The 24,097-nt window shown below is 43.1% G+C and overlaps 1 protein-coding gene across 3 annotated transcripts; it reads left to right on the plus strand.

Moving 5' to 3' along the window:
- The first annotated feature begins 382 nt into the window (after positions 1-382).
- On the plus strand, positions 383-23,445 carry atxn7l1 (ataxin 7-like 1). 3 transcript variants are annotated; one of them, XM_035649642.2, is made up of 13 exons: positions 383-580; positions 1,110-1,184; positions 5,725-5,829; positions 10,767-10,881; positions 11,334-11,532; positions 11,673-12,106; positions 13,742-13,824; positions 15,442-15,701; positions 16,523-16,736; positions 17,335-17,456; positions 17,971-18,465; positions 19,091-19,340; positions 19,762-23,445. In XM_035649642.2, the coding sequence occupies exons 4-13, from the start codon at positions 10,866-10,868 to the stop codon at positions 19,867-19,869; spliced, it is 2,181 nt and encodes a 726-aa protein (XP_035505535.1). In that variant the 5' UTR covers positions 383-580; positions 1,110-1,184; positions 5,725-5,829; positions 10,767-10,865; the 3' UTR covers positions 19,870-23,445. The 3 variants fall into 3 exon arrangements, with proteins under 3 accessions (XP_035505535.1, XP_035505525.1, XP_035505542.1); XM_035649632.2 differs by having other exon boundaries at positions 383-1,184; XM_035649649.2 differs by having other exon boundaries at positions 383-1,184; positions 19,784-23,445.
- Positions 23,446-24,097: the final 652 nt, after the last annotated feature.

The raw sequence follows: 24,097 nt of genomic DNA on the forward strand, positions 1-24,097 counted from the left end.
GTAGGTGGACAAGATCGAACAGCCAGAGCATGCAACGAGCACTGGCGAGCAATAAACCTCAGTGCACCATAGTAGAGAGGATCAGGAGGAGACAGGCTTTATGAACACGCATGTGCCACAGCCACAGTGAGATGCGAGAATTGATCTCTCTTGATCGTTCATATATTTGTTTATGTAAAACAACATCATTGTGTCTTGTTTGGACTGTCCCAGTAAACGGAACTTTTCAGGCCTGTGTATTTGCCTTCACCCACTACTCGCCACCCACTTTGGCTCAACAACCTCTCAACCACCCGACCGATGCCGAACCAGGCCGAAGCGCGCCGATGACGACGTCACCGTATCTCGTTCTTTCGTTTCTCGCCTGCTGCGTGCAAAGGAGAGAGAGAGAGAGAGAGAGAGAGCGAGAGAGAGAGAGAGAGAGAGAGAGAGAGGGAGAGGAAGGAAAAAACGGCTTTGAGCGAGAAACAAGAAGGAAGAGCAATGGCGACACTGGATCGCCAAATACCGAGTCCGGATTGCTTCCTCTGCGGGCCCTGGTCGTCCTTCGTCAGCGCGGCTAAATTACGAATTGTCGACAGTAAGTTTCGCACGTCGTCGGCGGCGGCGGCGTCGTGCTCGCGCACAAACTGTCGGGGAAGTGCGCGGTGGTCCCCAACTGCCTGTGATTGAGTTGAGGGGGGGCGCGCACGCGCACGCGCAGCGTCTGTCAAAGCGCAGCCGAAGTAGTAACTGTCAAAAAAAAAAAAAAAAAAATGTTCTGTCACTAACCCGAGTGCGATATTTTCTTATTAACGGGCTGCTTCGACAGTCGCGCGCGGGCACGAGCACGAGCAGAGCGAAGCTTAAAAAAAAAAAAAGCGTCGCCGAGCTCGAGCCGTCGGCGCGTGCGGTAATTAGACCGCGAGCCGTCCAGCTGTAAGTTGGTTAGCCCTGACAGCGCGGCTAGCAAGCTAACGCTGCGCGGACAGACCCCGACCCAGCGGGGCGCCGCGCGCGGCCCCGAAGTTTTGTTGCGAACGCTCCCGTGGTGGTTTGTAAACGCGGCTGTTTTGTTGTTGTTGTTGTTGTTGTTGTTGTTGTTGTTGTTCCTCCCTCCGTTCATTCAGACGCAGACTCGTCCCTGGGCCACGGCGACGAAGAGCCCCGCTGCCCCGGCGAAGCTGTTCAGCTCAGCGAGCAAGGTGAGGGGCAGCTGCTGGTTTGTTATTGTTTTTGTTTGGTGGGCACACATGCCCTGTGGCACGTCTGTCTTCTATCATTAAAATGTCGGAGAGCTGTGGGGAAATGCCCACAGCTATAATAATCATAATCATAATCATAATAAAAATAATAGTAGTTTTCCTAGATGCAAGGAGGTGTGTTCAGATTCAGTTTTACTTAAGACCAAACCCGATGTAGCAAAAGAAATGTAGCTTATCATATTTGACAAAGATAAGCAAAACCTTTAACAAGCTGAAGCCAGACAGTATTTGGACAGTATTGTTTTTACTTTCACGTGAAATCTTCCTGTTAACTTCCGGCAAAGGTGTCAGACATGTCTCGAATATAAACGCTTTAGAAAGGCTACAATGCAGCAGCTGTTTGGGTGATGTGTCATGTTAAACTAAACGTCACAACTTGTGTGCTTGCACTTTTGTCTTGGCATTTGATTTTCGTTCCCCGGGTGTCTGGTTGACGGTGTAAAACCGGGCAAGTGTCACTGTGAAAAGGAAATACATTGTTTGATACCATTAGTAATTATTATTTTTATTGAAGTGGTACATTGGCAGTAGTAGGGAACTAGGAGTGCTCCTGCTGGAGGGTGTTACGGTATATTTGCATGGATGTTCTTTAGAGTATTTTTCATAATTGAATTCATAGTTCCGACCCTGTTCAAATGAACTGCACATATGTATCCAGGTAGTGGGTATGGCCGTGTTAGATCTTTTTGCGAACTGAGTGGCGATGGGGGTTTTCCTGGTCAAAAATATTGCCGGTGTTATGTGTAAGCATAATATGGAGGGGGGCTGTGGGGGTGCCCCAATGCATCGAGTGGGTACTCGGTCATAGCCCGAGGAGTTCCTCCACAACTCACCACGTATAAATACCCACAGGAGCACGCGCTGCACACTAGCACGCATGAGTCATCCCTGTTGGGGCGTGCTGCAGCCGGGGAAACTCTTCTCCCTCTCACTGGTCGAATACCAACCTTGCCCCCAACCCACACGTGCACACGCACTCACACCCCTCACCTTCCTCTCTCAGAGCCAAACTGGAGCGGTGTTTCCAGAATTGCTGATCTGCTGGTAACATGACACTAAGGCCTGCTGAGAGTGATATGTATATACACTCAGCCATCTACAAGCCTCATTAACCCACAGGAAATGCTTCATTTGTAAATTCCTATCAGGCGGAGATAGCGTTATTATTCGAACAATGTTTAACTCATTTGACACCTCAGTGCAGACGTTTTTAGATCGTGTGGCCAGGTTGGCAGAAATTGTTGTGAGGTGCAGGTCACGATTGGTATCTATGTCTCTATCTCCCTCTTGCATACATATACTCAGTGGAGATGATGACAACTGACAGCAACTTAGCCCGACTTGAGTGGCAGACGCTGTCATCATCCCAGTAGAAATAGGAAACGCTGCTGTGCTGCTATTTGTAGGTTTACCACTCTCTCCTTTAGACAGGATGGCAATCGCTGGAAAGCTCCTAATATCTTTTAAGGATTCTGTAAAAATGTGAGTGTATTGTAAAAAACAGATCATTCAGATGACTGTATATAGTCAAAGACATACCTGCAAGTGTTTTGCGTAATGTGCTGGGAGGATAATTGCACTCAACTGCAGGATGCATCACACGGTGGCATACCACAATGTGCAGGCGAGGGCACAATACTGTTGGCAGTACATGTGCCATTTCCTCTGATGAGGGTTTGAGACATCTCTTGTTATCCAGCAGAGTACTCAAAATTAGTCACTTAGTAAAGTGGGCTGCTGCTGTCTACATTCAAGTGGTTTGTGCTTAAATTAGTTACATTACCATATCAACCCTGGAATACAGTCGAATAAAAAATGATATGTGCGTATACGTGCAGTCTTTCTCTAATGGTAAACTGAGAATTGTTTTGCTTTTGCATCACGAGTTGATAAAGACAACAATTTTAAGATGTGAAAATTGTGAAGTTTGACATTTAAAAAAGCAAATGACTGACCAAGCAATAAAGAAAATCTGCAAATTAATCGATACTGAAAATGATTCATTAGCCCTGCTCAAAAAGCCTTGCTCTATCGTTGGAACGGAAACATATTTAAAAAAAAAAAAAAAAAACGCGCAAGGAAAAAAAAAGAAGCGACTGAATCCAACTGAACTGAATGAGCTTAACCTTACAGAGGAAGGTATTTTTTTGCCTCTGCGTGGGGATTTGTCTGTCATTCAGTTTCATGCCGTCTTTTCACCTACATTGGTATTTGTGAACAGCTTTGTTTCCGAAAAAATTTAAGTAAACAATTTTTGGCCTCCTACATACGGTCTACCTGTCTTATGACCTGGGTCTGTCCTTATGCAAGGACCATCTGTGAATGATTGTAGTTTTACCAAGATTTGTATCTGGGACTTGTTTGTGATACACAAGAGGCTAGTGGCAGAGGTCCTGCAACAGCAACGGCTGCCAGCCTGCCGCTGATAAGCTTCTTTTCTGCTTCTGGTGTGCCTCTCCATAAAAACGGCTTCAGTTGAAGTTGTTTCTGTCGCCCCTGTCCTCCCCTGGAACTGTTTGAGTTGGTTTAAGTGGCTTTCCAAACACTAATTCACCAATGGCAATTTGATTTACTTGTTCTAAATGTAATCAGTGTCGAATGATAGATTGTTGTAGTAGCTCCAAACATGCTTATTCACCAGTGAGTGATTGTTTTTGTAGTTCATTTCCTGGCCTGTCAGTCATTTGGCAGACTATAGCAGTTGGCTTGACACACACACACACACACACACACACACACACACACACACACACACACACTTTAGGCCGCAGAAATAGGTTATGCACTTTGTTTGCGTTTGACTTGGCAGATGCAGAGGAAATTATATTCTTGCATACTTTTCTGTTACTGTAAACTTAAGAATTTGCCATTTGTCAGAAAAAACATTTCCCATCACAATGTAATTTTTTTGAGGGGCAGGACAGTTTATCATGAAGAAAAATGTGCTCATTCCTCAGAAAGTGAGGACAGGAAAGACACAAACTGAAACCACTTGGCAGGCAGAAGTAACCTGCCAACGGTGTTGCCAGGCTCTCGGTTTCTGTTTGACTGCTCACATTACACAATTATTAATCCTTTTCACTTACGGACCTGTTGACGTCTATGAAGATGTTTCACAAACTGCTTCTCTAACCTCGGCCACACCTTTCCACTTGTGTCTGATCTCACCGCCTTCAGTCAAGTCCGAAGGGAGTCAAACACTGCAGCTTATTTGCAAGTGAAGGAAAAGCAGCTTTTGGTCGGCAAAAACAGGAATCTGAGAGTTTGAATTTGCAGCTTTATAGTTATCTATGTCAGTGCAGCTGCTCAGCATCTGATAGAAAGGCCATTTCCTTTGGAGAACTGATGACATGTTTTGTGTACTAACATCTTATTTTAATGAATTTGATTCAGTTTATTTACTCTTCAGTATTTAATTACCAGTTAGCTTCAGTCAATGATGACATGACTCTGAAGTCATGCATCACACCCACTAGTGATCTTAACAGTGTCTATTGGTATTTGGCCTTCAAGACCTCATGTATGAGGATGAGACGAGGTCTGACCTTTTACACGCACACACACACACACACACACACACACACACAGTGACTCAGCCTGTCACACACTCTCAAGTATCAAGTTCAACGTCACACACATTCTGAATATAAACTATACAGTATGATTGTGGTATACTTTGACCCTGCGATGACCTACAGTAATAGATCCTTTTCATCTTCTACACACACGCACACACGCACACACACTGACTTGAGTACCTGTCTCTTCTACTCGCTGGCAATGCAAGGTCATGCCGACACATTCAGCTCTACACGGTCAAACACCCACAGATTCTCCTTTCAGGCTTTCACAAACACACACATCCATTCACATCCCAGCTCTTCTCAGCGAGTTTTGTCTTAAACCCTGTGCTAATAAGTGCTGCGATTTCAGTCAGCAGAGCTTGTTTGGGTGTAAGAAGATCGATTTCTTAAGGCTTTTTTCGTTTTTTTGGTGTTAATATTCACATTTTGTCCAGTGGGTGGGTTGTTGCCTGTATGTCTTAGGAACCATGTGCTGAAGCTGCATGCTTGCTAGCACACTGTATTACTTTGCAACCCCTAAAAAGATAAATCGATATAGATAACGGATGGATTTTTTTTAATTTAGTTTACTATCAATGAATTTATTTAGGAAATTAATTGATATTGAAATATGGCTTTTAACTGTTTTTAAGCTGTTAAATCCTCTGAGAAATAATTGTGTCAACGACCTACAGGTAAATGAACACAAATTGAAGCAGTTCATAATGTGTATATATTAATATTTACTTAGTGCTGTTAAAAGAAAAACATCTCAATTTTGCGAAGATTATGCTGCATTCATCTCTGATTATGATCGTTCTTTCTTTGTGTCTTCTTTCCTTCCTTAGAATCATGTTTGTCTTTTTTTTATTCACTGTCTAAATTTTGGTTTCTCCTCCTCCATGTCTGTGTTTCAGAGATGTTTGTCTACAGCCAGTGTCCATCACTGGAGGATTTTACTCTTGTTGTCTGCCATCTCTGCAATAAGGTGGTCACTCCTCAGGGCATACTCGCACACTATGGTAAGACACACACACACAGACACAGTTACACCTCAGGGCGTAGTCATACACTTCAGTAAGTTACACACACAGACACACACACCTTGGGGTGTCTCCAATTGTCACACAGAGGCATAGAACAATTACTCCAATACAATTATTTTCTATAAATGCCTGAAAGGCCTCTTAAAACATAAAGTCCTCATTCTCCACATGAACAACCACAGCATGGTTACGCTCCCAAATACCCAGCAGGCTGGCAACAGCTGAAAAATACTAAATAATTTACAGAACAATTGACTAGATGTAGCTTTGTGCACAGGCCTTTTTATCCAGTAAATAAGTATATCCTCTGAATTTAGGCTGAGTTTTCTTTCTAAGCAGCTCTTGTGCTCCTAAACGATGTCCAAGCCAAGGCAGAGTTTCTGATGAGTTTTTACCCAGGGTTGTGAAATCATCTGAAGTTAATTTGATAAAGAAAATTTGTTGAAAAGTCTCAATGCTTTCAGGAGCAAACACATATATGATTTACACATACTCATCAAACTTAATAATCTAGTTGGGAATGCTGCATCAGTTGTCATCCACACATTAAATGAAACGGAAACAGAGTTAAAATCCAAAGTTTAGATTTTTCCAGAGGGATTATGTGTGGAAACAAAGCAGTGTCAGTCCAGTAGAAACCGGCAGCAGAAACCGGCTCTCATTGGTCCTTAACACTGTCCGTCTACCTCTGTTTGTTTTTGATTGTGGCTCCACTGAGCGCGCTCGCATCTGCCCACTAGCCGCTGCTTCCTTCTGTTGGCGGCACGTGCACCAGCCTGAGCCGTCTGTTTGGGGGGGTGGGGGTGGAGGACACGTGGTCATGCTTAATGAACACACACACACGGCTTCTCCGAGAGAGGCAGGAGGAGTTGTATGCACACACACACACACACACACACACACACACACACACACACACACACACACACACACACACACACACACACACACTCACACTCTCCTGGCAGCCTCTGTTGTTTTGTCCTGCTCTTGGGGGCCCCCCCTCTTTCCTTTGTTGCCGGCATTTGTGCTTGCTGACACGGACACAAAGTCAGGTAACAACAGGTCTCTAACACAAACACACACACCCACAAACACACACACTGGATTGGGAAGCTCCTAAGCGCTTCCCATAAAACAAAACAATCCTTAGGCCACAGTATGATAAGCAGGCGCTGTAGTGGACCAGTAGGCCAAGTCACATGCTGACTCGTAGAAAAGTTGCTTTTATTGTCACGATCATTTTAACAGTCGCACGCTGACCTACAAGTCACACTGTCCCATTGCTAAAGTTGATTCATTGACTTGGCGTTACAAGCCCAACTAGTCTCTTTCATCCTGCTCCTGACCTCTGCTGAGTGGACTGCCTCCAGGAACTGCCCCTGTCAAGATATTCTTAAAGTGGTCCAGCATTTCCTCCCATTGTTGCACATTCCCATCATGTCACTGTAGTATCCTCGCCAGAATGGTGCCATTGTTCCTTGCTTGGGATTCTACTTTCAATGTTGTGACCCTGAGTAGCGTTCGCATTCAATGCACTGGCCTTGTACGTGAGTTTGTGTGCTTATCCATCATGGGGGTCCGCTTTCATGCTTGACCTGTGCATCAAATCGGCACTGGGGCTTTAGATATACAGAAATGCATGCATGCAGATAGACACACACACACAGAGGAGGGAGGGCTGGCTGGCAGCCTCAGGGGTCAGTGGCTTCTAGTTATGCATGGCCAGTTTGCTGTTCAGCTTTGCTGTCTGTGAAGAAAAGAGTGGTTATGACCTACAGCTAGGATTATTATAAGATCTCTTTGCTATTCAATAAAGTTAAGATGTACTGTTTTTTGTTGTTTTTTTTAACATCAAGGCACCATTCAATGGATTTGTATATTTGAATCTTCTTTGAGCAAGGCAAGCGAATGTTCTTAGCACAAGTGGCCCCAGTAGGATATCAAATGAATCCCTCATGGTGGCAGTGTTAGTGCCATACTTTCTGCAAGCTTTTAAAGAAAGAAATTAGCAAAGGAATAGTTTTTAATGGTTGTGGGTGAACGTTAAAGCTCATTGCAGACACACAATCATGTTATACAGACATTTTCCCTATAAATTGAGTTTGTGTGATTTACCACTATGGTAGATATCCTGGAAAAAGTTTTGAAACCTTCCTTCATATGAAAGTTTCTTTTAATAGGGGCGAGCATAATTGATGGTTTATTTCAAAGAACATTTCATTTGTTGGCAGATTCCTTCCCTGAATAACATTTAAAATACAAGACAATGTGCAAATAATGATACGTTATTCATTTTGTCTTAAAGTCAGGCTTTTGAAGCCTCTCTGTTTGGGTAACTCGTCTCTCTGTGACATGTTCAGATGTTTTCAGTGTTTTCCTCCCAGTGCTACTGTGATTTGCTCTCTCCACTCTTCTCAGTCCGTCTCTGCTAACCTCTCTCCCTTGCTGGTGGCCTGCTGTGTGTGAGTAAGTGGAGCGCATTATGAAAGGGTCATGTTGTTGCTGTTGGTGGGAGTGTCTGTGTCTCTCTTTCTACTCGCCTTCCAAACTTTTCTCTGTAGTGGCGGATTAAATGAAGTCTGAGGCAGGTCATCAAATCCGTTTCAATTCCATTCCACTCTGAACTCAACAAGTGCCGTGCTGCGGTGAAGTTGCTCATTTCACGCTATGTTTGTCTGTTAACCACAAAATTTCTACTTGGTTTCTCGTACTGGTGGTGGTGTTGCTTATTCCACTGTTATTATTGTTGTTGCGGCTTGGTTGTATGTGAAATGGAAAATCCTTAACCTTTCCTCAAGGCAACCCAGTTGTATAGTGGTTCCCACTTTAGGATATTGGATAAACCTGACCAAAGGCCACTGCTCCTTTGTTTTCATGATTTGGTTATTTTCCCTGCTTGCTGGTTATTCAACTTGATGCTTATAGCCAGGGCTGTCTGTGGATCTTCACAGACATCTCCAGTCCTTGCATTTCTCTGCCTTCTTATGTCCCCCGTTGCCCTCTCAATGTAAACAAACCCAGCTGAGCTGCTAGAGCCTCTGCTTCCTCATCACGCGAGAGCTCCACCCACAGGATGAGTCAGCGGCCAATTGGCAGCCAGCTGGGCTCTCAGCATTGCCATAACGACAGGCAGACAGGAGAGATTAGTAGTGAGAGTGCCCTTGTGGTTGAGTGGCTTAGTGACCTTGCCTGGGCAAACGTCCATGTATTGTAAATCAGTATGGTTAGCTCCCCACTAGCTCCGGTACTCACTGGATGAGTTGTCTTTCAAATCACTATTTATCTGTCTGTTTTTTTCCGGGAGGGGGATAAGTAGTTCATTTTTCATTGTCTTACTGCACAAATAGATATACGAGCTGCAAGTCGATAGATCATCATTAAGCCAAGAATTTGAACAGCCTTTGATTTTGTCATTAAAATTTGAATTTTCTTTCTCGAACTAAAATTTATTCAATAAATCCCATAACTTTTGCACAATTATTTTTAAGAGAAACCCCCCCCCAGTCTAATTGTGCCGTACAGCTTCATTGTGTGGTGCGTGTGTGCGTGCGTGATGTCGTGTGTGCGTGCGCGCTGTCGTAAGAGCAGTGTGATTTAATTTGTCTTGTTGTCGCTGCATACCTGTGAATGTGGCTCCGGACTTTGATCCTGCCACTGTGATCACAGCTGCCTCCCTGGTCCTCTGCTTCCACTGGCCTATTTACACACCTGCCACACATGCTCACATATGCAAATGATGCTCTTGTGCTTATATATATATATACACACACACACACACTGCCCACAGAAACATTCACGCTCTGCTATGCTTACATATTCAGCAAAACCATATAGTACATTCACCATGTGGTATCATACCCACACACACCTGTTATACTTTTGCACGCTGTGGATAATCTCTTCAACACACAGACGCACTTAACATACAAATTGTACACACACACTCTCTCTTCCTTGGTCACCTGCAGCACACTTGGCTGTGTACTCATGCACTCCTGAGCAAACTTACAGAGTCGATCAGTCTGTCCTGTCTGCTCAGCGCTGCTGCTCAAACGGTGCTGCTGTTAGAAGCCTACTACTACACTCATTAACAGAGTTGTACAGCCAGAGCATTGTGACACTGACACACACACACACACACACACACACACACACACACACACACACACACACACTATATGATTGCTCATGCTGCTCACTGATCGAATAGTGACATCAGTACCACTGTGTTCAGTAGTTTGCTTTACACTTGGGAAACCTTTTTTTAAATTATATTACATTAATTCTGTAGATCAGCAAATTTGGATGCACTTTCTGTGTGTAAGCCTGTCTTACTGTTTGTCTGCCTATGTGTGTATGTGTAGTTGTATTAGGGAGTTGTTTTGGCTTGCACTTATCACACTAGTATTTTTAAGGCAGCGCCTTTGAAAAGATGTTTGTGGACACAGACGTTTTGGATATTTGCTACTAGTCTTTGTAACCATTACTCTGTGCAGGAGGCAATTTGCATTCATGTGTATTTATATACAGCAGTCTATACATTCTACCTGAGCTGATGTGTATTTAATAATTTCACCACTCCTTACAGTTTTAGATTGACGTCTTATCAGCAGAGAGGAATTTAGTCAACCATGATGGTTGGTTTCATCCCAAAATGAACAGCTGCTTTTCACTAACTTTTCTGTCAGCTAAGTCTTGCCAGATCTTGCACATGATGGTTGTTTACCCTTTGCTTAAAGAGAGACAACATTACGTGCTACAAAGTGTGAACATAGTATGACACAACACCTCATTTGTATACTCCGTCATTAGCAGTCCAAAATGCTGTCTTTCTGTGTGTGTGTATGTAGTGTTTCCCCCACCTCGTTTCTCTGTGTTTACGACGTCTTCATCCCTCTGTTTCCCTTCAGGTAGCTGGGGTGTAGTTTCCCTGTGAGAGAGACAGAGAGACAGACATTCCTGGAGCGCACACCCCTCCCATCCCCTCCCCACCCTGCTCCCACAAAGACATGCATAGCAAAAACCGTAAGTGTGAGCTCCTCTCCTTTTCTACTTTCTCCCCACTGCCTTGGGATTGTGTCCCTCGACATTCCCCCTCTGTGTCCCAACTTTCTTTCACTGGTGTATTCTGATCAGATCTGGTTCAAGAGGTATTTCTAACTGTTGGCTCTTGTTTGAACTTGACATGGTGAACAGATTGGTAAGGTTTATCACGCAAGGACACGTCATATGACACGTCGAACAAATTAGCTTTCTCCCGTGTTACAACACTGGCACCTAAGCAAAAAAAGACGCTGGTGTTAATACTGCACTGTATTAAATTAAGAACTAGATTCAAGTGCTAAGATGCAAATCAGTTTCCAAAATCACCAACTAATTATACTTGATTGAGTGTCTTGAACCATTTTAGTGCATGTGTCATGAATGTGTGTGACCTCAAATACATCACAGATCTTTGTCTCTATAACCTGTATCAGAGAAGCGTCACGGCTCCCCCATCCGCTCCAGGAGCCCCCTGGTCCCCATGAAGCCCAAAGCACCAGCTGTGGCCCCTGCTGTGGCTCCGTGTCCCGGGGACACGCTGGCCTTCAGGGTCCCTAAAGATTACCCTCACTCCCGCTTCAGCAAGGCACCAATTGCTGTCTATCCACCAAAGGGGGTGCGGAACAAGACATGGTGGGTTTCATTTTCTTAAAACATCTTCATAACACTTTTGTAAGGTCTAATTAAATACTACACGCTGCTTCCAAAGCATTCATTTAGTCCTGCAATCTCTTTACACACTCTCTCCTTCTCTTCTCCCTTTGTCTCCTCAGTGTATCGCTTCCAGTCGTGAGCTTGGAGAAGATGCCCTGCCTTAACCGAGCCGACCCTGCATCACATGTGCGCCTCACCACCACCTCCTCCTCGTCCTCCTCCCACTCCCCATCCTCCCTCAAACCTCCATCCCTCACTCCCCCGGCCTCTCAGCGCTCCGGCGAAAAGCTCACAAATGGTCGCAGCACTGGCTCAGCCACACCTCCTTCCTCGCTGGACGGGCGTCCCAGTCCGGCGCGTTCGCCACTGGAGAGACGGCCAACATCTACGCCTTCTCCTTCCCCACTGGACCGAAAACCCTCCCTGTCACCCTCGCTTTCCCACCGGTCATCATCATCATTATCATCCTCATCCTCATTGTCACTGTCACCATTGGAAAAGAAGCCTCAGAATGGGACTAAGACTTCCTCCAGGTCGCACAAAAGACTATCAGGTTAGTTCTGTGGAATGATGGCCGTTGCCAACCATTCTCAGTTTTATACACGAAATCCTACAATAATGCATTTATACAGACACTAACTGTTTGTACACTACCACACTATTACTCAATCGTCATAATCTTTGGGGAGCCCTCAGCCTTAATGTTTGGCTACAGGAAGGTGCTGGGGTGAGACTGTATTTTGGAAAAGGAGAGACATGTCTTTTTAGTTTCTAATGACTTTCTTTCTTTAGTTTTCTCCATCCTCTTACCATTCTCTTGATATTTCTCTCTTTATTCTCTATTCAGCTGCTCCTCTCCTTCCCCTCCTCAATTCTGTTCGTTCTCATCGTTCGCCCCGTGTCTTGCTGTGCTCAAAGCGTCTGATTTACACCCTCTAATTCACGAGCTCCCACTGCCAAAAAGCTGCTCGTCTTCTTGAGAGATTTCCCCACCTTCTGAGTCTTTATATTTTATCATCTTCTCACTCTCCACCTCCTGCCTCGACCTCCTCCTCCTCTCTCTCTCTCACACACACACTCATATTCTGTCCTGATTTTATTCTTTCTTTCACACACTGCCGTGTCCTCCTCTCTTTTTGGCTGTCTCTCGCTGCTCATCGTGGTCTTGTTTCTCACTCATCTTGTTCTCTGCCTGTCTGTGATGTTTGGTTTCCCTCTCTCATCGGTGTCTTCCTTCAGAATTTGCTCACACCACCCGTCTTCCTCTCTATCTCTTTCCTCGCCTTCCATTCTAAAGGTTGTGTCACTTTTGAGTGAGTGAGCTGTTTCTTTATTTTAAAGAGCATGTTAGTCGCTGTTTGTACATTTGCATGTGTCTGCCTGTCCACCCGTATCCATTGGAGCTGTCGTCTCATACCGCAAACACAGAATGATTACAGGGATTATAGCAAAGGCCAGCACAAGATTACAGCCCTCTGACAGCAACACTGTAAAAGATAACCTGCTGATGGGAGGTTGTTGTTGGCCAACTAGTTTTGTGCAGTAACAAAGTGTGTCTTTCAAAGACCTTATTGACTGGGAAATTACTTGCAGATTCTATAATGTTAAAATAATTCACTAATCTCCTTTTATATATTCAAAAATAAAACTTTGAAGATGTTTCTATCATTAAAGCTGCAATTACTGTTTGTTTTTTTGTGGGCTAATGAGAGCAATATTATAATTCATTTGGAGTTATGTTTCTGTCCGCTCTGATGAATATATTGTCAATGTTCACTCTTGTCTTTAGCTCTGTTTAAGTTTCCACAAACGTCTGAAGGAAAAATCTTGTCCATCAGCTGTTTGCTGCTGTGCAGGTCGCGTACAGTGGGTTGGGCTGTGTCTGGAAACTATGCTGATCAGAGCAGGGGGAGTCAACCTGAACAGTAAAATTTGCGGCACTGACTTAAAAAAGTGTTATAATGTGAAATACGCTCTGTGGAGCAGAGGGGAAACTGAAGAGTTGGGTGATAGTTGTTGGCGGGTTGGTTGAGAGACTTATTTCACACACATGCAATCAATTGATCCATTGTTGGTATGAAAATATTCATTGTAACAGTTTAAAAGTACATGTTGACAGTACAAGTGTTGCATTGACTTACAAAGCCCCTTTGCTATTTGTGTGTGTGTGTGTGCACATGTTTTACAGGGAGAGTGTTTGATCCGAACAAGCACTGTGGCGTCCAGGACCCAGAGACTAAACGACCCTGCACGCGATCTCTCACCTGCAAGGTAACGCAAACAAACGCACACAAATGCACGATCAATTACGCCCCGCACACTCAGTGTAATTTATGTGGAGACAATAACAGTTTCTGACCCTTCTTCCTGCTTCCTGTCTCAGGGCCGTCTCACCAGGAAAGCAGCTTTGTTTGTTTATGATAGTAATAATATTAAAGGGTGCGCTGATATCACGACTGTAGGACTCAAACTGCAGCTATGACCCTGTCAACCCCCTCTACGTCTCTGTGGTGCACCTGCATTCAACACAACACATATTTCTCAGTTCGTGTTGGGTAACTGTGCTAAAGCATCATTGGGGCGTATATTTCCCTTGATGAGGTAATTATAGATTTTGGATGAGACATCTTTTTGCAGTAATACTCAATTCTACTCCCCTTTAATTACCTCTTTACTAATCACTTCAAACTGGTTATTAAAGCAAATAAAGATGCATCAGACTAGTGTGTTGATGTTCTTTGGAGTGGTTTTACCCTGTCTTAATAGTTTTCTTATTCAACATTGTTTTATGATATATAGGGGCCTAGACAACTTCCTTACTTATGAAATTTGCTCTTGAGGTGTTAGTAGCAATTTGAGGACATACAGACCCATTATTCAAAGTTATGGTTTTGCCAGCCCACTAGATGACTTGACAAAGTGATTATTTACCTATGATAATGTTCCTGTTTTCAGCGACTGACAAAAATAAATCACTCTCACATTTGTGGACCATGATGTTTCTTCAGTCCAACCCGTCGCTGATCGACACAAGCATACTGAAGGCACAGACATTAATATACTGTCAAATGTTCACTGGTTGAACGTGACCTTTTACAAACGACTTTGTTGTTGTTGTTTCGGTTTTAGTCAAACTTTAGATATAGTTATTTTTAAATACAAGGATGCATCGCTCCGTGTAATGATCGCTCCTTTCATCCAGCTGCACTGCGCTGTGCTTTCAGGAGCTTATTATGATTATTCTCTCATTTTCTCACACAAGGGAAATGCGAGGTGTGAGTTTACTCTCAGGGCTGGTTTCACAGCAAGGTCTAGTTTTTGACTAAAATGTCCCTCTTAACTCTTGAAGAGCTAAAGTCACCCTCTGAGCTGTGCTTTGAAATGTTTCTTATTTTGAGATAAAGTAGGTTAAAATTAAATGCTGCTGATGTCATTTTTTGTGATCTTTGTGGCTATTTATATCAAAGATATTTGGACAATTGTTTCTGCCTTTTTACTCTTACTTCAAACTGCAGCTGTTAGAAACTACAATATTCCTACTAGCAGGTGTCATCACATTTGCAGTATAAGTATTTCCTTCTACAAGCTGCAGTAACTGCAGTGATTCTCGCAGCCTCAGACACACTGTGAGAAAAAAAAAAAAGATTGGAAAATCAAATGTTTGATGGCTGGTTACCTTCCAAAGTAGTTGGAAGGGGAGACAAGCGGGCATTATTTATTTGCGTTAGTCTGGTGTGACGTGGTCAGCAGCATGGCACCAAAGAGCCATGTTCCAAGTCCCTGCGAGTGCTGAACAAAGCTCTGTATTAATCACGGATCAATAGTTTGGTATAAATAGAAAGTAGTTTGTTTATCAACCTATTTTCTCCTCCTCTGTTTTCCTTTCAGACTCACTCCTTAACGCACCGCCGAGCCGTCCCCGGCCGAAGGAACAATTTCGATGTCCTCTTAGCCGAGCACAAGGGACGGGCGAAGGAGGGAGCGAAGGAGAAGGAGAAAGAGAAAGACGGGGGCGGTGCACAGGGAGGAGGGAAGGAAAGCTGCAGCCAGAGTACCTCGTCACAAGAGAGTCCCAGCAAGCCTCACTGCCCCAATGGACGACCCCTGTCCATGCTGAAGATTCGGCTGGCAAATGCATACATACCCAGGTAGGACATCTGCCAGAAGTCATGTCAGGTGGTGGAATTTCAAAAACGGTGTAAAATTAGTCAGTGTCGTACCTGATACTTCGTCTTTTGTGGATATCACAAATAAATCTAAACACTATTAATAAGAAAAAGGAGCATTTTGTGGACAAAAGCTGAATTCTTATCTCATTGAAGGTCTGACGACCTGGACAGATGCTTGGAAAATGCTGGGTTGTTCATGTATATCTCCACCAGGGGGTACTGTAAACAAGCGTGCAAGGAAGGACAAACAATAGTGGAAGGATGTTAAATCTGCCCTTGTCATTGTGTTATGAGAAACTCATTTCCTCTTTCCATTTAGAAGATGATCCTCTGTTTGAAAAAGGAAGTTATTTGGGGTTTTGTTGCTGAGACAAACAGTCAGAATGACACTGATTGCAGTGTCGGGGTAGATATGACTTGAGCTCCTATGTTTATTTGTAAAGAGTTTTCTGTCAATTGCTTGTTCTCTGTCTTTCTTTTTCCGCCACTCTTGCTTTTTACTTCATTCTTGCTTTTCTCTCACAACCTCTTTCCTTTTCTTCTTCTCCTCCTCTCACTCTTTTCTTTTAATCCATTCTTCTTCTCCCGATCTCCATCCAGTTTCCCTTCATCAATCTTTTTTCTATTTCGCTTCCCTTTTTAGTTACGCTAATCTTCCCATCTCGTCCGTCTCCCCTTCCACTTTTGTCTCTGTCTTGCTTTTCGTTTCGATCTCGCTCCTTTTTTTTATTCTCTGTGATTTCCCCATCTGTTCTCTTTGTTTTATTCATCCCTCTCTCTTTCCAATATATCCACTCTAGGGCTCCAGGCGGTTCCACCACCTCCATCTCCAGTCCTTTGCCCCCCGCACCAGTCCCTGCCCCGACCCCTAACCCAGAGCTTTCCCCTCTGAGCTGGGTGACGTCAGCAGGAGACGGCTGTCGGCTTTCCAGTGACGAGGGAGAGGCTGAGACTCCGGAGGACACTGACAGACCTGCCTTTCACTACTCGAGTCACCACCCACAGCCTTTAGGGGTACATACCACAACTTCATCAGCTGCTTGAATTTACTTTTTTTTGCTGCGCTTTCTGGAGTCAAATTTAAGTCTGAAGCAAATGCTTGGCAAACAGATTCATTCAAGCCAAAACTGAACCGGAAACATAGGACATGGGACTTTTTTCAAAGTTGAAGGAGGAAAGGCTACGTGACTCCATATCATATCTAATATAATTGTTTTATACATTATACTTTATATTGTCATTTTACCTTCTGACTGCCCTACAAGTTGACATGCGTGTTTTTAGTTGAACATTTATTTTTTTAGCATTTTAGCATTGCTTTTTGTAGATCATCATTCTTGCAATAATAAAAAATGTTTCTGTTTCATCTCTTTTCTCTCTTCTGTTATTCCACATCTGTCTCCCTTTCTGCCTACCTCTCACTCCCACCCTCCCTTTTTTCTCATTTTTTTCGACACCCTCTTCTCTCGTCTGAACATCTATTCTTCTTTTATCATTCGGTCTACCTCTGTATCCTTCCTTCTCTCTTCCTTTTTCCATTCTGCATGCCTCACCTTTCTTCCCTTCGCTTTCCATCATTTTCCCACTTCCTGCCACTCTCACCCCCCCCCAGGGTTGCGTATTCAGTAGCAGGCTCATGGGACGGGGCCACTATGTGTTCGACAGGCGATGGGACAGGATGAGGCTGGCGCTGCAGAGCATGGTAGAGAAACACCTCAGCTCGCAGATGTGGAGGTGAGTGTCCGAAAAGAAACACTTTGGATAGTTTGGGAGCAAGCTGTTTCACTTGAACGCATCTCTCTTCTATATCAGACACTGTGTGAATAATGTCTTGCTCGTTTTGGATTTCACAAGAAAACTCTTTCAAATCAAACCGATTGTTAAAAATGAGATGTAGAACAGGTGTAAATGAGTGCTCCAACATTTTTTTTGAGGGAAAGATAAATACTGATTACTGGGTCGATGGGAAGTTTTGTTATTCTAATGTCATTAAAAGCCAGTTAATGTACTGTTTAAGGGTAGTAGAAAGAACCTCACAAATGCATGAAGAGAATAGGCTTCCGTGCAAGTGTGGATTTGAGAATCATAGAAGAAAGATTGGGAAAGAAAGAGGAACAAGGTTAGAGAGACAAGATTGTGAATCATACCGCATACACACAGAAAACTGTTGTTCAGTAGCATACAGTGGACTGATTGGTTGTAAAGGTTTAGTTCTGCAATGTGCCAACTTTGTGTCTTTGTGCTGCAGGAAGGTGCCTCTGGCTGCTGACAGCCTCCTCTCCTCCTCCGGTACCTCCTCCGTCACTTCACAGCAGACTTCCTCCCCCAACTCTGTCACCTCCCCCTCCGACTCCCCCTCCTACTCTGCCACTTTCCCTCAGTCCACGTCCACAGCTGGGGCGTTCAGCATCCGAGATGCCCCCATTTCTTCACCGGGTAAAGCCCGTAACGGCACCCATAAAACCAGCCGCGCACCCAAAGACACGGAGGACTCCGCAGCGGGATCTAAGAAGAGAAAGAACTCTTCTTTCTTCTCCACCTCCTCCCCCCTTTCCTCTCCTTCGTCTTTGTTTTCTCCTGTGGATTATCACAAGAGGAACGGCAGCAGCTATCAGCCGATATCGCAAGGCTCGAGGGGGGGCGCCGCCTCCCCAGCCAGGAAACAGGGACTTGGGCGCGGGGGGAGAGGAGATGACTGGCTATCAAGATCTGATAGGTCTCAAAGCCTCAGTTCACAGAGCAGGTGGGTCGCAAGTGAACATTATGATGATTATGATATTACATTATTATGTATTTTTTCTGCTCTAGATCTCAAATAAGTTAATGTTGACATGTTGAAATTTTCATCTTTCTCTCCAGATTTCATAAGGTTTTGTTTTAAAAAAAAAAAAAAAAAAATAGTTTTCCAGAAGATGACAGTTTGTATTCTTCAGAAGATACAGGCAGATAGGATCTGACCACTCATTAGAAGGCCTTATATCAGCTGAAATATAATGCACTCACAAATAAAAGACAAATTGAATTTTGTGTTTGTGTTTTGATAGCATAACAAGGGGAATTCTGATTGTTGCCATGGTTACCAACAGCAACAATACAGACTCAGCAGATGACATAGTAGTGTGCAGAGAAACACATGAGAGGATGGTTCATTAAAAGTATAGCAGCGTGCAAACAGAGAGGAGAGTGCCAGTAGAGCAAAGACTGTGATGACAGGTGTTTGGCTTTGCTCTGATAATATACAGCACTGTAAAATCTGCTCTGATGATTTTTATCCTCATTAAAACAGACCGTACTCTACAGCTAAGGCTGAAGTGGAGCTTACCATGTGTCATTAATGGCAACTTTCCTCCTCCTCTGTTCCTCTCCAGCCACAGTCTTGGCACCACCAGTATAGCCTACTCAACCAGGGAGCTCGCCTCCGCCCCTCATCAGCCCCCGGCTCCCCCGTCTGCACCCCTGGCCTACAGGGGAAGAGTTGAAGGGAGGAAGAGGAGGAGTCCCGGCTCTTACAGAGGGAAGGCCAGCAAGCTCGGCGAGCCAGGCGGACTGGAGAGCCTCTTTGGGAAAGGGAACGACATCGGGGGGATATTGACATCAGGGGCCGAGTCCACGAGACAGGTAGGTTGTTACAACACGTCTTTTCATAGTCCTCGATTATAGGCAACGGAAGAGTATGATTTGGTTTGCTCAAATCTGAATCATCGAGTCAAGTTGATCTTAAAGAGAGAATAAGCCATGCCAATGGCTCTGTGAAGCTTGAAGTTTTTAATTTCATCTGCAAAGAAAACAACGGAAGCCCACTCAGAATTCTAATACTAATATTAATGTTAACATGCACCATGCAGTTGATGTTAAATCTTCAAAATAATCAAAGTTGTTGTAACCACTGTATATAAAAGCTCACAGATTCATAAAAAAAGTTTTCCTCATCGCTAAACTTTATCCATATTTCTGTGGCTATCTATATTCTTAAAAACGTTTTTAAAATGTCATCCACACAGCGAACCCACACTAAATGAAAGCCATAACATATCTCTAGCCTCCCCTCTCTCTCTCTGCAGGCCAAGTTGCATCACTGACAGGAACCAGATTCACGTTCACTGAGTGTCGGGCAGCTGTGCAGGCCACCGCCGTTGGTGACCTTTGACCTCACCACTCTTCCACTGACATCCCCAATCAGACTGCTGCTTCTTGGCGATGTCACCCCTGTTTACCCAATGACGGTTCGGTTCACCCGCTGTGTCATGGGGGCTCTGGAATCTTTGCTCACAGTCGGGGCCGGCAGATGCTTCCACTCTCCATTTTATAGTTCCGGATCGTTTTGATGCGACTCTGCCGCGCATCACTGCGGTCTTGGTATTTTCAGAACAAGGCGGTGGAATCCAAAAACTTCTCCTCTGAAAAGGGAAATTGCCTCTGAATTTTTTTAAGGCATTGTTGATATGACCACCTCAGTACAATCTTTGGGGAAGCATAAAAAAAAAAAAACAATCAGAATTTTTACTTTAGTTTTTCTGATCATGTTCCTGGTCGCTGTGTTCACTCAGCAGACATGGAAAAAGGCCTGTGATAGTTTTTGGGAGTCAGATAGTTAAAGGAAATACTGACAAGTCTTTTCCTCTAAAAAAGATGGAGGACACAACTTCAGTTTTAGTCGGGTTTGACCTTCCACCTACCCGTCTTTCTTCACCACTCTTCATATGAACAACTTTGTCGACATATCTGAAAATCTCTTCTTTTATCTCTCTGCCCCTCGTTCCTTATCCATCCCAGCATGCCCATGTTCAAAGTGCACTTATGGCCCTCGCCTCCCTCACCGCTGACTCCAGAGCTGTACCCAGCAGTGCCACGTAAGGACCTGTTCACAGAAGGGAAGGAGAAAAAAAACACGTCTGTGTTACCACGACGCCGCGTCAATGCATTGTAATTTCAATATAGGAAGAAATCAGATTTTATTTGATCTCTGTTCTGCTTTAAATGTTGCAAGAAACACAAACTCGTGTCTGTGTGTCAGGACTTGCACCAAAAAAGGAATTGTTGCTACGGTGTTGGATTATTTTTTCTTTTTTTAAATATTAATTTATGTACTTGAATGTTTGTTTTCTAACAGACCAATGAGGTTTGAGCTACAGAGACATTATGAGCAAAAAAAAATATTTCTATGGCATTTTGAAGAAATGTTGAAAGTATTATGTTTCATATTGTTAAAATGTATACATGTTATTATTTTTGTATTTATTAATGATTGTCCCCTTTGACTAAAATATGAGCTAAAAGAGGGCGTATTGTCACCCTCTTACCTCGGTCTGTGTTTCATGACATCCACAAGAGTCTGGTTTCTCAAAACCTTTGGAACGTTTGGAATTTAAGAATATTTCACACTCATCCACGGACAGATATGAACTTTGACTGTGGCTTTAGTTTATGTCATTTAGGTGTGTTGCCAAGTAACAACAACCTGCGGTCAATTCTGCAAAATATTTTATTCAGGCAACGTCCAATGGCTTAAGTCATCAGACATGTTGTCGATTTTTTTTTCTAGAGCTTTCTTCCGCATCTATCGTCCTGTGTCCCTACTCCATTCTAATATAATACAGTATTCATTTCATCCCATACATTACAGTATACTGTATTTTCTGTTAATAAGCAAGTAATCAATACATTCAACTGTTATTAACTAACATGAAGTGATAAGAAAAGGAAGCTAAATGTGTTGTTTTTTCAAAGACTTGACATTGAGGTTTTCAATTTTTTCTCTGGAGCTGTTTTGCCACGACCTGCATTTTATTTAGATAATTGCACCAGTGAGCACCTCCTCCATTTTCTTATGTGCATTGCATTTTAGGCCAATACCGTCTATCGACAGCCCGTGTATGCTGAGTTTTGTTTTTGCTTTTTGTTTTTTTAAACGTACTCTCTTTTACACTACGTACTCGAAACCTGCTCCGTGTGGAGTTTGGGACAAAGCAGCAGTGTTCATCAGCAGATTGAGTCGTGGAGGTTGTTGTCATCACATGGCCAAATCATTTCAGTCACATGATAAGAGGTTAATATTATCATTTCACTCAGCTGTGTTGTGTTTTAAAGCTTCTTCTAGTATTTTTGTGATACAGACCCATCGACATTGTTACAGAAGACGAGGCCCATGTCACAAATGGTTCTGTCTGTTATTCCATCCAGAAGGAGGAGGTCGTTGAGGTCGGGGATTGATCCCCATGTGCTAGTCAGGATATTTACCCTTGTTCAGTTCTTCAAGGCTGACTTAAGACGATTAATTTACTCATAACCACCAAAAAATTTAAAATATGTGTGGCCTCTTCAGTCCCATTCCTGGTCGCTCCCAAAACGCAAATTTTCACTGGCAGAATCCATTTAGAATTTTCATTCAAGACTTTGACATCTTTAACTGTTGCTCTCACAAGATGTCAGTGGACAGTTCTTCCATGCCTCTCAACAGATATTTTGTCTTTGTGTTTTCTCGTTGATACCACCCCAGTACGCGATGTGCATCTGATAGAAGAAACCAGGCGGTCGTTTCTGTATTTTCACATAAAGGGCCCCACATTCCTGTTTTCCTGTGGTTATACCCTTGTTTCACTCTTCGTCCAGCGTTCAAAACAATACTTTTAAATTGCCTTTATCCGATCTTCAGCTCATAGATCGGTTTAGTGATACCAGCTAGGTTAAATGTTTTTGCATTTTTTTCTGTATTCTGAAGCCTGTTGCCACCTGCCGTGCTTACACATGTTAAGAGTCAACAAAGACACTAGTATGTAGATTGATCATGTTGCTTTACCAGCGTAAAAAAAAATGAGTGTGGTTGGGAAGTTTGATTTTCCTAGCTCAGTATCTTCTCACGAGAATCTAGAGATCAAAGATGATGGTGATGATCTTTGTGCTAAGATGTTGTGGGGGAAACCCTTAGTGCTGGTAGTAACAGAAATGAGAAGTAACAGTTTGTTGCAGCTAAAATTATGGATGTTTCTTTCAGAAAAGTTTTATATTTTATTTGCTGTTATATTCTATGGTATGAACAGTTCTTCTTAAACGTACACAGTTGTTTTTTTTGCACTTTGTCATAATTCCCAGATCTTTAATCAAATTCTATTTATATAAATATTTGAAAAAGAGAAATTCTATATATTTTTAAAAGTGTTTCTGGCAACTACAGGAAAAAGATGTACAGTTTATTCTTGGTGAGTTGGCCCCTAAACCAGCGCGTTTGTTATTGATTTTTATTTTACTTTTTATTTCTTTGTATCTGATCCAGAACCGGTGTTTGAATGTCTGAAAGATGCCTTGTAATATTTGGGGCTTTATTCCGTCTCAGTGCAGTTGCATCAGAAAAAGGATTTCGCAGCAAAACAATTTAAAAGGTCTTATATCCAAGCTTTTATTAAATGATTGAGAGTGGATGTCGTGTTGTTTGTTAATCAAAGATTCAAAGATCAAAGATGCCGTTTTTGAATTTGAAGGAAACTCCCACTGCTAAATGTTTTGTATATTTTACTTGCCACAACTGCAACTATCTGTTGAATGTGTTCTGTCTAAACCACTCATCATTGCTGCCTGACATATTTCTGTTGTGCCGGAGAAGAAGAAAAAAAAAGAGCTTTAATGGTTGTTTGTGTGCATAGTTTGTAACATTTGACTGTTTTGAACAATTTCTGTTTAAATTTGACCAGATGCATCTGTGACAAGTATATTCATTCTAGAAAACTGACGTGCCGAGTCCTGTGTGCCTCCTAGACAAAACTTGAGTAGTTCTTAGATATAGGTATAGATTTGAAGCTTGTTTCACATTTACTTATTTTATCTTAGCAGCCTGGTTCCAGTGCTGGCGAGTGTCGGTCGGTCCGCCACCACTTTGGTTTCGACTGAAATCTCTCAGCAGGATGAAGAGGATCAGTCCCGCTCACGGTGGTAATCCTCAGACCGTTTTCTCCTAAACCAAAAGCAGGTTGACATTTTTGGGGCTTTTTTTGTTCAATGCTTTGACGACAGTTGGATGGATTGCTATGAAGATTTGGTTTAGGTATTCATGGTGCCCGGAGGATGATCCCCTGACTTTTCATCCAGCAACTTTTCATTTGACAGTGTTTGACATTTTTCATGTAGCGCCATCATTATCAGAATTTCAATTTGTCCAGCACTGATGTCCAATTTCGGAGCTTTCCATTGACAACATATACAGTCAACGGTATTGAATTAAAACATGACTGTGGTTATTAACGACAGTCATGTGGTTACAACATCCTACTTCATTAATTGTTAAGGACTCTTCTGAACTGTAAATAAGGAATTTGGATTGTGACTGAAGCTTCTTCTCCACAGCAGAAGGGTTTGCCAGGTTAAAATACTGATGAACACAAATG

This window comes from Scophthalmus maximus, chromosome 12 (genome assembly GCF_022379125.1).
Source record: "Scophthalmus maximus strain ysfricsl-2021 chromosome 12, ASM2237912v1, whole genome shotgun sequence".
NCBI lineage: Eukaryota > Metazoa > Chordata > Actinopteri > Pleuronectiformes > Scophthalmidae > Scophthalmus > Scophthalmus maximus.

What these genes read in the sequence shown, in the direction of transcription:
- atxn7l1 (XM_035649632.2), top strand. An exon ending in CGCGATCTCTCACCTGCAAG is followed by an intron (nt 13,825 to 15,441) that starts GTAACGCAAACA and finishes TTTTCCTTTCAG; the next exon opens with ACTCACTCCTTAACGCACCG. An exon ending in GGGCCGAGTCCACGAGACAG is followed by an intron (nt 19,341 to 19,761) that starts GTAGGTTGTTAC and finishes ACATATCTCTAG; the next exon opens with CCTCCCCTCTCTCTCTCTGC.